This window comes from Helianthus annuus, chromosome 3, assembly GCF_002127325.2.
Source record: "Helianthus annuus cultivar XRQ/B chromosome 3, HanXRQr2.0-SUNRISE, whole genome shotgun sequence".
Classification (NCBI taxonomy): Eukaryota; Viridiplantae; Streptophyta; class Magnoliopsida; order Asterales; family Asteraceae; genus Helianthus; species Helianthus annuus.
The window spans coordinates 172,520,961-172,535,598 of record NC_035435.2 but is presented as its reverse complement, the minus strand read 5'-3'; the positions used below and the strand labels follow the sequence as shown (position 1 = coordinate 172,535,598).

At 31.6% G+C, this 14,638-nt stretch overlaps 2 protein-coding genes across 2 annotated transcripts; both read left to right on the top strand.

The window, feature by feature from the left end:
* Positions 1-3,819: 3,819 nt before the first annotated feature.
* LOC110930878 (pathogen-associated molecular patterns-induced protein A70) lies at positions 3,820-4,815 on the top strand. Its single transcript, XM_022174268.2, has one exon. The coding sequence runs from the start codon at positions 3,913-3,915 to the stop codon at positions 4,483-4,485; it is 573 nt and encodes a 190-aa protein (XP_022029960.1). The 5' UTR covers positions 3,820-3,912; the 3' UTR covers positions 4,486-4,815.
* Positions 4,816-7,029: 2,214 nt separating this feature from the next.
* Positions 7,030-11,658, top strand: LOC110928357 (agamous-like MADS-box protein AGL104). The gene is made up of 10 exons (XM_022171395.2): positions 7,030-7,252; positions 7,352-7,405; positions 7,524-7,542; positions 8,225-8,286; positions 8,882-8,909; positions 9,009-9,070; positions 9,396-9,495; positions 9,635-9,685; positions 10,083-10,219; positions 11,466-11,658. Exons 1-10 carry the CDS (start codon positions 7,068-7,070, stop codon positions 11,656-11,658), a joined length of 891 nt encoding a protein of 296 aa, XP_022027087.2. The 5' UTR covers positions 7,030-7,067.
* Positions 11,659-14,638: the final 2,980 nt, after the last annotated feature.

Sequence of the window (14,638 nt, the reverse complement as noted above, 5' to 3'; positions counted from 1 at the left end):
CTTGTTACACATTTTCAGAGACGTGCAAGTGCTTCTAAGCTTAAATTTTAAACCAATGTCGGATCTAGAAAATCCTTATAGGGGCAACGTTTCATATAAAAGGGGTAACAAAATCGACAAAACATTAAATTTTTTCAAAATTTACACTAGTGTCGGAGCGTTAAGGGGTAACGGGGGCTATCCCTGATGACATGCTAGTTCCGCCCCTGCTTTGAACATGCCTTCTTAGACCTTTGCATACTTCTGAGTCCTGATCCAACCTTTTGACCTCCTTTTTTACAAGGAGCCTATGGTCTTAGCTTATGAACATGAACTCTTATTCCGCTAGCTTTCGATTATATCGTTATAATTTTTTAAATCAGTTGGGTTATATATAATATATTTTTACTTTTTAATTCTACCTTTTTGATATAACTTTTCTTCAAAAGCGAGGTAGGTTACGGAGTTGGTACCTTGAGAAACCAAACTGACTCTGATTGAATAACACAATACCGGTATCGGGATTATCAGAACCGGCAATGACATTCATTTTTATGATTTTCTATCAATGAAAAAGACGCGCCGAATCATTTTGGGCATATCACAACTTTAGCTTGTCTGGGTTTTCTCTCTTGGTTGTTATAGCGACTGCCGATACCCTAACGAACCAAATCAATACATATCGAACTTCCGCCACGAAGCACGGAGAAATCTCACAGTTATCATAATTTTGAGCCGTTTGGACCCAAATCCAATACTTTAATTTCTACACTATTGTTTGACAATTAAACTTTGTAGTTTGTATGAGTGTGAGTTCTATACTTGACCAATTAACCTCTCTCCCACATAAATTATTAATGTCCCGGTTTCCTTTTTCTACAAGTTTTTATATTACCCGTATGTGACATTTAACCTGGTGATGTTTATATCTTGCCCATTTTTCTATTATAATGCTATTTTTTATAGCTTTTGCTTCTATACTAAACCCGGGTCCCACGTATTTCACCCGTTTCATTTTAATGCGTTTTTATGTTACCCCGTTGAAACATGGTAACCCCGGAGTTACATTTCATGTCCGTTGGGGGTGACATTTTGTTTTTAAGATCCCAATTGATTTTTTTGAGACAAGATCAATAATTTTTTATATCACGATAGAAAATTACATAAGAATGACAGGTAAACGAACAATAAGCTACGCCGCAACCCCTTTTGAATAGCAAATCCAATTCTACCGAAAATAGAACTTTGGTTTCTTGCCGTCGAGAAATTGTTGTGCACGACCCTATACACTCTGTCAAAAAAAAAAAAAAATCAATTGATTTATTTATCCTAAAAATATGTTTTTTTTTTTTTTTTTTGTGTATCAACCCTTAAGACCAAATTAAAATAGACAACTTTTGTTTGCTTTGGAAGGAAGAAAGGGCTCATTTGCCATTTGGTAAGATTCCACTTCCTTTTGTCACCAAAACTTTGGCCCTGGTTTGGGTTGTTCCACTCTAGCATGCCCTACAAATACAATACTTTTACCAAAAGCAATAGCTTTATTATGAGCAAATTTGACCATATATGATATTATAATTACTTTTTTGCCCTCATTATAAAATAGTAATATTTTATCATTATTAATCATTTAAAGTCTATTAATTGTACGGATAATATGATATTTAAGTTATTATTATGTAGTATTCCTTGTAATAAATGAGTTTTCATAGCAACAACACCACCACATGTGTTATGTGTACATGAATTGAGTTTCTTGTGAGCTAAAGAAGTACGACTCGTTAAATGTTTGAAACGAGTCAAGTTTAAATGAGTTAGACCCTAAATTGGTTTAGGTTCGCAGGCCTAAACGTCTCTATTATCTATGTCATATAAACAAAATATTGAGTATTTATTAAATAATATTTGAACCGAGCTAGAGTTTAGAAAATTGTTAACGGCCCGAGCCCGAGTTTATGCAATTTGATACTTGGTTCAACTCGTTTACACCACTAATCAACCCCGGTGCTAACTGCCAAGTGCCAAGTGTGTTTAATTAATGTTATTAATATTTAGATTACATCAAATATCTATACTATATAATAAAAGAAACCAATAAAGGGACACTTGTCATTCTCTCATTTAATTGATTAAAATTATTAATAATACTAAATATTAACTAAATAAATAATATTAAATCTTATATGAAAAGTCATCGTTTCTCTCTATACAAAATAAAAATTGTAAAGTTATCTTCTGATTTACAAAATGATAAGTCACTAAGTCATCGTTTCTATCTATGTAAAATAAAATTTGTTATAACAGTTGTAAAGTTATCTTCTGATATACAAAATGATAAGTCAAATTAATTAAAGATGCTTATACATAATTATCCATTTAAAAAATAACTGATATGATAATTTGTTTAGAGTAAATTATGTTTTTGGCCCTTGTGGTCATATGACTTTTACTATATTAGCCCAAAATAAGAAATTTTAACATATATGCCCCATGGTTTCTATAACTAACCATTTTGGCCCCTAAGTCTAGAGATCATGGGGGCCAAAATGATTAGTTATAGAGACCATGAGGGCTAAAATGGTTAGACTAGGGGCTAAAATAGTTAGTCATAGAGACCATGGGGGCAGATATGTTAAAAATTCTTATTTTGGGCTAATATAGTAAAAGTGATATAACCACAGGGGCCAAAAACGTAATTTACTCATTTGTTTATCTAATCTAAAGAAACCAACTTGTGGAAACGTGTGATTCATTAAAGATATCATCAAATCTATATTTATCTTATATTAACTAAATAAATAATAAATTAATATTAAATCTTATCAGACTTTAATAAAATATTATCCTTAAATCTAAATTGTTAATTTAATATAATTTTAAAACAAATACCTCTCTTATCTATTTATCTTATATTAAATATATAAATAATAAATTAATACTAAATGTTATCCTAATTTATTAAAAATATAACTTTTTTTTTATTATTTGGTATACAAAATTATATTTATTCAACTCGTGTAAAACGCGGGGTTTTTAAGGATATAATTTTTTTATTATTTGGTAGATTTTTCAACCCGACAATACACGGTTTTTTAAAGATACGACGTTTTTAGTATTTAATATGCAAAATTACATTTATTTAGGATATAAATTTTTTTATTATTTGGTAGATTTTTCAACCCGACTATACACAAGTTTTTTAAAGATACGACGTTTTTAGTATTTAATATACAAAATTACATTTATTTAATCTGTGTAATACACATGATTTTTAAAGATATAATTTTTTTTAGATCTATTCGACACGTGTAATATACGGGGTTTTTAAGATTGTAAGTTTTTATTATTTGGTAGATCTATTCAACCAGATTATACACGAGTATTTTAAAGATACGACGTTTTTAGTATTTAGTATACAAAATTACATTTATTTAATCTATGTAATACATATGGTTTTTAAAGATATAACTTTTTATTATTTGATATATAAAATTACAATTATTTAACCTGTACAATATAAAAGGTTCATAAAGATATAACTTTTTTATTATTTAATATATAAAATTACATTTATTCAACCCGTGTAATACACGGGGTTCTAACCTAATTTTATAATAAATATTTTATTTGTGAAATAAATCATGTTATAACCAATGGCATTATCGTTATTTAGCCCAATACTCGTGGCAATAAGCATCCAACTTACAATATAGTGACATACCAACCAAACAACGTATATCACAGCAAGGAAAGAACAAAGCATGTGCATTCCAGATTTAAATAATTTGGTACAAGCGTACAAGTTTTAGTACATGATGTACATATTAATAATTATTTTGTTTATAAACCACCCAATCTATTTAAAAATGCATTTGAGTTCATCTATCCATACCCAAAGTTGTGGAAACCATCCCATCTCTCTTCAATCGTTTCATGTCCTTCAAGTTGAAATCCATAAAGAAGCTCATACACGTTCAGAAAGCGTGTAGGAGCTTCACAGAGATCTTTCGATCAAAATTACAGATAATCAAAGTGCGCAAGGCTATAAAAAAAGTCACCACTTTTCTTCTTTCATCACGTCAGAGATTACGTTTTCGTCCAACGAGACAACGCCCTACCACAAGCCACTATTTCCACCTCCTTCAAGAGGGTTCTCCGGTCATATTCATCAACCAACGCTATGTTCAAAAGTCGGGTCAACCATCCAGGGAACCATTTTCTAGCAAATATAAGGAACCTGACGTTGGTTCCACTAGCACAACTAGTACTAATGGTATCACTCAGGAAAAAAGTGCAGCGACGAATCATGTGAAACATAATTCGTTGCTACGTGAGAGAAAGAAAGAAGAGAATAGAAACAAAAACATAGACCGGTTATACACACGTGACATCCGAGGGGTTGATGAGAGAGCGGCGGATTTTATTTCGAAGGTTCGAGAAGACATGAAGCTTCAAAGAGAACAATCCATCATCGAGTTTCAAGAAATGTTGGCTCGAAGCGTTTGATTTCTTTTTTCCATTATTATTAACTTTACGGCATCAACACATAAACTTTACTTTAAATTTTTTACTTTTTTTTCCCATATTATTTTGTTGGGAAAATGGGTAATTTTTTTTTAATAACATTGCAATATATAATATATTTGTATTTTTTTTTCAAATTTATTTTCGGGAGAAAATGGGGATTTGTTATGATAAATAATAACTATGTAATAAGGCTCACAATTGTTTTATAGTTTTCTTTTATCAATTTCTCATGTGTAAACTATTGGAAGTGACATGGAAATATAATTATATATGTGTGAGAAGTCATTGGGGTATATCGGTTTATTTGAACCATGAGTCTTTTTCCTCCAAAAACAATTGTAGAAAAAGATAAACCAGGTTATGTAAGAATGGGTGGATACTACATATATATCCATATAGATGTGATCAAAAGAAGTAAAATCCCGTATGAAGTGTTTGAAGAGTCGATGATGTGAACACGTATAATCCAAATCACCTTGATTTCGTAGCCATCCCTAGACGTTAACCACCATAGCGCGTTACCAGTATTGTAAATATTACATGCGTATATAGTTTTTAGTTAGGTTCGTGCAATATATAAGTTTTTAAGTTGCTATAAACAATAGGAAATTTAGATAATAATCAACTATATTAGTTTGATCAATGACATCTGTAATTTTCACTTTCATTGTCAAGAAAAATCCTAACAGAGAAATAAGTGTGTATGCCCTTAACGAGCAATTGATTGGTTTTTTATTCTAATCAGAATCATAATGTTGTAAACAATGATTTCAGAACCGGACCGGACGTCGAACCGGTCTCCTTACCGGTTCACTGGTCTGACCGGACCAGACGTAAAAACCAGGAGATGTCGAACATATTATAAAATATAATAGGAGAGATATGAGATAATATATAAAAAAAAACCCGGCTCAACCCTTCTAAAAACCGGTTTCCCGGTTCAACCCTCGGGTCGCCGATTCAACCTCCAGTTCAATGTAATTCCGATCCGATACCATGATCCGAACCGGCCCAACCTCCGGTTCCGATCCGACCGAGCGTTCCGATCATGGTCAGAAACATTGGTTGTAATTATTTTGAAACGAAAAAAAAATGAAAGGAAGTTACTTATTCATTAGAGTAAAGACCGAAAGTTAGAAATGTTATCGGTCAAATTTACTGGATGAACTAATATCGGCGGATTGTTATGGTATAAAAATTTTAATATCCAATTCTCCATATATTAAAAAACAAATGCTTTGAACAGTGTTTTGAAAGTTATAATAATATATATAGTTTTTTTTAATAATTTTTGTTATCTTCTTTACTTTTTAAGTTAGATAAGCTTGTGTCAACCGGTATTGGTATCGAAAATACCAGTACGGTTATCGGTACATAAAGATAAAAACGACACCAGCCTATTACAGAAAACACCAAAAGTTGGTATCGAATTGATTTTAAAAATCTTTTAGTTCGAGAAACAGTGTTTTGAAAGTTATAATAATATATATATAGTTTTTTTTAATAATTTTTGTTATCTTCTTTACTTTTTAAGTTAGATAAGCTTGTGTCAACCGGTATTGGTATCGAAAATACCAGTACGGTTATCGGTACATAAAGATAAAAACCGACACCAGCCTATTACAGAAAACACCAAAAGTCGGTATCGAATTGATTTTAAAAATCTTTTAGTTCGAGAAATTCGGTACTGCTACCTGGTACCATTTGCTCATCCCTGATCACGGGTGTCGTACGAACAACAAAGGTATCATGCAACTTTTTTGTTGATTTTCTTCAACTTTTAATGATTTCTTTTTTTAGTTTCAGGGGTAGGGATGAGCTCGGTGCCAACCAATACCGAATCGGTACTGGTACCGAAAATACCAGTTACGATATCGGTATATGAAGGTAAAAAACGGTAGCGCACCGGAACCGGGAACGCCAAAAGTCGTACCGAATTGGTACTTAAGATCTTTCGGTTCGGGAATTCGGTACCGGTACCCAATATCATTTGCTCATCTCTTACCACAGGTTTCATACGAACAACATTATTACCATACAACTTTTTTGGTTGATTTTGTTTTGTTTATCTTTTAGTGTTTTTTTTCTATATTTCCTTTTTATTCAGCAGTTTCCGTACGCAACGCGCTCATAGTGATTTCAAAACACATGTAAACACGGACTAAACAACAAAAAAAACGTTCGCCGCAACGCGGCAATAGTAAAAAACTAGTTTACCAAATAATTAAACAAAACAAAAAAAATATGAAAACTAATAAAATAAATATATATATTGTTTTCCCAAGATCAAATCTACACGTATCCGAACAATATGAGAACCATGACCTCTTCCCCTCCACCAATATTATGGCCACATTTTGTTCATCCCATTTCTCTCTCCTCCATTGCAGGTTTGACATCATCATCATCATCATCTTCTTCTTTTTCATGTTTCTAAAACTAGAGTTTTATGACACCAAATGCAAACTAATTTCTGTTTTTAGAAAACCAATACTTTCTATTGTTATATCTTTCTTGAAATAGAAAAAGATAGGTGTATGCATGCATGCATATAATTAGAAATGGGTCGGAATAAGCTTCCCATGAAAAGAATTGAGAACAACACAAGCAGATTGGTCACCTTTTGCAAACGTAGAAATGGACTCATTAAGAAAGCTTATGAGCTTTCCGTTTTATGCGATATTGATATCGCCCTTATCATGTTTTCTCCATCCGGTCGCCTCAACCATTTCTCCTGCAAAAGGAGGTGCATTTAGCCTAACCCTTATTCGTGTTTTTGAACGTTAAAAAAGAACATGCATACGTTAGAATACCACATATGTACACATTTTCTTTTGTTTTACAGAACCGAAGACGTACTCAATAGATTTGTAAATCTTTCCGATTCCGAAAGAGGAAGGTATTTATATACCATGTGTGTGTGTATATATATATATATATATATATATATATAGATTTCTTTACTATCTCTCTAAATTCATAGTGTGATGATAAAACTTTTGTTTCTTTGGTTGCAGTGTGATTCAACATAGAGAGGTGAGTTTTTAATTAACTCATCCATGCAAATGTATAACTTGCAAGTAATTATTTGTTTGTGTTCCTCCTTTTTGGCATTGAATTTATATAGTTTATATATAAGCTAGTTAGGTTGATGTAATCAAACACAAACTTGCTTATGTATGTAGAACGTAAAACGACGTAGTTTTAACTATAAGTTTAAGGGATAACATGGTGTGGTGGGGAGACACCCACTGTCCAAGAGGTGGAGTGTTCAAATCCTGCAAGATAGTTTGCTGTTCAAAACGAAATAAAAATGATGCATCAATCGTAACGTTAAGCTTCAAGAAAATTAGTGATATGATGCGAATTAACTTCGTGACAGAAGATATAATCCGATACAACCGTACAATACCTACGAGACACTTGTTTCATCTAGAAAAAAGGATATAATGCTATGATGTAACATAGAGTTAGGACTTATTTAGAACCTTACGGCTTTGTAAAAACGATAAAACATTGTCCTTTTATGTGACATGAAGTAATGTGCAACTACACATATTTGGTCACTATATCTAATATCTTGAGTATGATAAACAACACAATTAAGATCTAAAACAAAAGATGATCAAATAAATAGATTATATAATAAGATATTTATGTTAGACAAACAATTACTCTTTTTTATATGTGGGATGTTTTGATATGATAAATATTGCAGTATTTAAACAGCCTCCTAAGCAAGATCAGGAGTGAAAATGATTTAGCCATCCACGTTCCTTGGTTTGTCCTCTCTTCACAAATGCAACTTTTTTTTAAATTAGTTTTATGTGAAATTACAACATTGTTTTAGTTATAATATACCCGTTTAACCATTAACAACAATGATGAAAGATCAAATACAACTACGCTTATCGTACAAAACGTACGAATAGCGTGAAAAAGTAAAAAAATACGTGGTGACATTTTCGTAATTATTTTACTCGTAGGGTAATTATCAAAATTACTCTACAAATGATCTTGTAGGGTAATTTTGATCTTGTAGGGTAATTTTGTAGAGTATCATAATTACTCTACAAATGATCTTGTATGATAATTTGATCATGTAAGGTAATTTTGTAGTGTATCATAATTACTCTATAAAATATCTTATAGGGTAATTTTGATTTTATAAGGTAATTTTGATAGTTACCCTACGAGTAAAATAATTACGAGAATGCCTCCGTGTTTTTTTACTGTTCCACGTCATTTGTATGTTTTGTACGATAAGCCTATTTGTACGGGATCTTAACTCTAACAAGAATTAGCAATTACAACATGTTTTTGAAAGATTCTTATATCTAAACCATTTGCTAATTACTTTAGTGTCTTGAATCAGTCCCAGAGCAATCCACATGCAATCTGAGGTACCAACATACATTTCATCTATATCAGAATTATTATACCAAGATCATATATATATAAACTCATTGTCTTTAACCAACTTAAATTTGTCTTAATATTAGGAAATTCATCAAGAGATTAGCACCTTACAACAACAACTTCATATGGCCAAGGAACAATTAAGGTTGTAATCACAACTTGTTTATATTCATCTATGTAAAACACTTGCATGTGTTTGGGATGTGATAGCAGGGGTGGAACCAGAGAGGGGTCAAGAGGGTCCGCTGACCCCCGAACATAGAAATTTGTAAAATTTTTATATATACAATCTGAGATTTTTCTAGGAAAAAAGCATGTTTTACACCCTCTAGTTGTAACTCGTAGATAAGAGAGTCTTATGATGACCCTCTGACAAAGACGTTCTGGTTACACCACTGTGTGATAGAGATTCCACAACATGTTACTAACTGCATGCATCTTCTTCTGTTTATGATCCAATCATATCGTAGGATGTTTGATCCGGATCCAACAACTTTTACATCGCTTTACGACTATGAATCATACGAGAAGTTACTTTATAAAACGTTGGATCGGGTTACACAACGTAAGGTAATCGATTAACTAGGCTCGCTCTTAACATATATATATATATATATATATATATATTATATTTTTTTAAATAGTTTATAGAATTCATATAATTAGCATACAATATGAGGTTCATTTGTATTTCTTATATCTGTTGTAGGAATATATGTTGAGTAACCAAACCCCTGCATACCATCCAAGAGCATTGCAGGTAACACCCAATATTCTTATAATTGACATTTGCATCCATTGTTAATTACCAAATATTGTAAATATTTGAGGGTTTTTTATGTTTTATTTGTTATTTTTTTTTTGTCTTTTGTATATGTTTACTGTTTATTTCTTAAATTTCAGCATTTACACTTACAACGCTTTAATTTTCTAAAAACTTTGTAATCGAGTTTTACGTGTTTATTTTTATGTACGAAAAGTTGACGTACGTTTCTACCTAATTTTTTCCGGAAATGAGTCGGGTCAAATGTAATACGTTTTCATACTTATTTTCATGTATGTTTTCAGTTGGTTTATGTTTTGACGTAACATTTTTATGGAACACCGCGGCAACGCGCGTCGCAATTTACTAGTTTCTTATGACGGAAATGCAACAGGGAGAAAGTTCATCAAAGGACAATGATATCAGTTGTTGGCCAGAAAACGTGTGTTATGATACAAATCGAATCAATGAACAAAACCACCCAACAATGTTTGCCCCGTGTTCGCCAGAGAACACATTTGAAGCAACGAGGTTCGTTTAATTAGTATACTATGGACTCGTTCTTTGACTTATATTAGGTATGGGTTTTTTAGACTATCCGCATCAGTGAAAGGCTATCCTTTCTACAAACAGCCTAATCAGCATGCCACATCAGCTTTTCACTTATTCTTCCCACAAACATTTTTTACCCACAACAATAACATATATATCCTTCCCACAAACAACCTTATAAAAAAAAGAAAGGACCCACCATTAGCCCATTCTTCACCATTCTTCCCCAAGAATTGTGAAGAATGAACACCCTCCATGTCATCCTCTACAACACCCACTAATCTATCTCTCTCACAAATGCCCTCCACATAGGAATGAACACCCTCCATGTCATCTACAAACATCCTTGATGTGGATAGTCTTAGTTATAGAATCTATTTGGAGTCTTGTTCTTAGTGCTGTAAACGAGCCGAGCCAAATCGAACCAGGGTGGGCTCAGGTTCGACTTGATTAAAAATCAAATCGAGCTGAGCCGGCTCAATTTTCTTAACGAGTTGGAAAGTTGGGTTTAGGCTCGGCTCCTCAAAAGCTCGAGCCGACTCGTTTGTTTAAAAAAAAAGTTTATATTTTTGTATTTTTTAAAATGATATACATAAAACAAAAAAAAAAAAACAATAAATAAATATTATTTAGGCTAATAGAATAGTAATTTTGGGTAAACTATAAATAAAACGAACAAGAAAAGATTTTGTGTTACTTACCTTAATATATATTTTTTTTAAATCAATATTACTAATTAAGAGTATAGCTTAACAATCTATTTCTTTCGATAAAAAATAACCATATTACTAATTAAACAACATTTTTGAAATATATTAGAATGTATACGAGCCAACTAACAAGCGAGCCACAAATCGAACCTACCTTGGCTCGGGCTCGGGCTCGGGCTTGGCTCGTTCACAAACCGAGCCGAGCCAACTCATTTAAAACTGAGCTGACTTCGAACCAAGCTTTTTTCGAACTTTTTCGAGCGAGCCTCAAGCCACGGCCTTTTTGAACTGTCCTACCTGTTCTCCAAGGGTATGTTGTAGTATCAATAGGATCTTATGTGTTTGAAATATTTATAGTTTTGATTGGCAATATTAAAGAAAGTGTCATGACCCGGTTTTGGTCATAAAAATCGGTTTGTTTGTGTGTTACTCAATCCTCTAATTTTCATAACATTATTTGTGACATTAGATCATGTCCCATAATTTAATCATACACATGTTTTTTTTTTGTTCAGGAACCAATTGTCAAATGCCATATTTGACCCATTGCCAAAATCAACTATGAATGTGGAGCCACAAAACATTGAAGGGTTTCAAGGTTGCAACCAAGAGAGCCTTCAACAATGGCAACAGTCAACAGATGAGCTTCTATCCTCTCTTATGACTCATGATGTCACTTTCTCTCTCACCAAGGTTCTTCACATCTAAACTCATTGCTTCATGGTTCACATAGTCAACTTTTATATTAACTTCACTATAGAGATTTAATTGTAGTTTCGTCAAAATGGATACTTGTCCAAATTATACAATTTTATCTTTAGAAAATAACATAGATTATGGGATATTGACTTTTGAAAAGCCAATACTTTTAAAAGATAAAATTACATAATATAAAAATATGTAATTTTTATATGGTAGTTATCTTTTGAAAGAGATAAATTCATACAATTTAGTCACATTTCATGTTTTTATTAGTCATATTTTTAATAACCTCATGTTTCTTAAAAATATGCAAGTTAAGTGGTTATAAATAAATTATTTAGGTCAAAAGACTATATTGATAATTAGGTTGTTCAAAATAGTTAATTTGGCTAAATGTATTTTAATCAAATTGGTATATTACTTTATTAGAGTAGAGATGTCGTACAAAATATCTGATCGTACAAAACGTACGAATGATATGGAAAAGGGAAAAAAACATGGTGACATTTTCGTAATTATTTTAATCGTAATTACCCTGCAAGATCATTTTAAAAAATTACCCTACAAGATCAAAATTACCATACAAGATCATTTGTAGAATAATTTTGATAATTACCATACGAGTAAAATTATTACGAAAATATCACCACGTTTTTTTACTTTTCCACTCAATTCGTACGTTTTGTACGATAAGATTGTTGAAAGTTATTTCCAATAATTTATTCCTCTATTTCTTGTCTTTCTTTAGACTATAAATGTATGTGAATATTGCCTCATTTGATGTTTACCTTGTAGCAAAATGAAAAGGTGAATGCAAGTGGAGGAATGGAAATGATGCCAAATCAACGAATAGATGCCTCCTTGTTGTGTCATCAAGCTAGGAGCTAGCTAACGACCAATGCCTTCATGGACTTATGATTTTAATTATACATGTGAAATCATTTATTTGAAATAACATATAGTTATACTTTAACTCGTGTTCATTGAATATTCTTGTTTTTGTTTTACCCAACGGTTTTGCTTTCTTGTTAAATGTACACTAGACTTAGGTGATTTATGTTTATAATTGCCTGTTGGTATAAAAATTCTCCATTGATTGTTAGAAAAATTGAGAAAGACGAAACTAGAGTTTGTTAATTTCGATATATGAATACCGAATATACTTATGTTGCTTGTCAAGGGTTGTTCATGTTAGAAATAACCCGTTGATGTGGCCTTAGGGATCATTTGGTAACATTACCAATATGACATAACTAGTCCCCGACAATTACTTGATGGTAGTAATTGTAATTATTGATTAGTATTAAGGGGTAATTATGATTTCCCTTTAGGTACCATTAATAGAGAAAACATAGAGTTTTATAACGGATCACCATTCATGACCATTATTCATTGATCTTTATATATTGATAACAAGTGGTGATCAAAACTCTAGAGTAGAACACCAATAGTAAAAATTCTCTCTAAGGTGATCCATCAACCCAAGGCACCATAACGGTAATCATGGCCTTATCTTCGTCTTCAAAGATGACCACTCCCACAAGTAAGTGTCTCTAACTTGGTATCTATATTTACGTTATGATTGAATAAACATGATTAGGTTCTATATTTTGACCCATGTTTAAAGATATAATCAACATGTGGTATCAGAGCAATGTTGATTATATCAAATTCGATCATGAAATACAATATTGATGATTCGCTATTGATGATGGAGTTGAGTTCCTTAGTCGTAAAAAAAATCAACTGAAAACATTTTAATATGATAATCAATTCAAATTGTTTTTTAGCAAATGATTTTGACATCATCGTAAATTAATTTTTGTTTGCGGTGATATTTATCCAAGTTTTTCCATAAATTGTACTTACAATTTAAAGTCTTGCTCATAAGAAATTATTTTAATATTATGTTTGGTAAACTTTGATGGAAAAATCTAGTTTGCTGAATTCTTTCTATCAATTTATCCATTCATTAATATTTTATTTCAAGTATAGGTTCCATCAGTTACAAATTTGATTATGTATTCAAGTATAGGTTCCATCAGTTACAAATTTGATTATGTATTCATGAATATTTTAGAGTTGTATTTAATACAATTTGTGAATGCTATTTAGAATTTATTATGATGATTAATGGATGAATTTATAATACATGATTTTGCAGTCAGTTACAAATTTGATTATGTATTCATGAATTAATGTATTACAAAGTTTTCATGAACGAGATTGCAATTAGTGAATTAATGATAGAAATTAAAGACTGCAATCACATGAGTTCAACTGATTTTTTTTTTGTGCTTGAATGTTTCGCACACCACTGTATCTAACTTTCATGTGAGATTCTAATTTTGCATTTGGCCCTTATTTGTACATAGCCTAATTTTAGTATGGTCCTAACTTGTGAATGACTAATGACTAATTTACGTATGTAAATTTTATGGCAACTTCAATGCAAGATTGGATGACTGAATCAACAAGATATTATTTAATATTGAAGTTTAAGTTAGCCATTTTATTTAATTATGTGTATTGTTGAACAATGAAACTTTCGGCTATTCATTTGATTATACACAAAGTGAATTCCTAGCCTAATTTACATAATATAGCATTTCTTGCCCAAAGGTGTTATGTTATATTTATGTGCTTTACCTTATTGTGTATGTATGTTCATCATGATACATGAATTTTGGTCAACGCCAAAGCCAAGCCAGAGTTCATGTAGAACATTGAGACAGTCTATATTTATGTGTGTTCATAATATATGAATTTTGGTCAAAGCCAAAGCGAAGCCAGAGTTCATGTAGAACACTAAAGACGGTCTATTATTTATATCGTTCATAATGCTGAATTTTGGTCAAAGCCAAAGCGAAGCCAAAATTTAGGTAGAACATTAAGCCGAGGTTTATTATTTTTTTATCGTTCATAATGCGTGAATTTTGGTCAAAGCCAAAGCGAAGCCAAAATTCAGGCAGAACATTAAGTTGGT

Coding starts and splice junctions, on each gene's coding strand:
- LOC110930878 (XM_022174268.2), top strand. CDS start 3,913: ATGTCCTTCAAGTTGAAATCCATAAAGAAGCTCATACACGTTCAGAAA.
- LOC110928357 (XM_022171395.2), top strand. CDS start 7,068: ATGGGTCGGAATAAGCTTCCCATGAAAAGAATTGAGAACAACACAAGC. Junction 9,071..9,395: donor ATGGCCAAGGAACAATTAAG/GTTGTAATCACA, acceptor ATCATATCGTAG/GATGTTTGATCCGGATCCAA. Junction 10,220..11,465: donor AACACATTTGAAGCAACGAG/GTTCGTTTAATT, acceptor TTTTTTGTTCAG/GAACCAATTGTCAAATGCCA.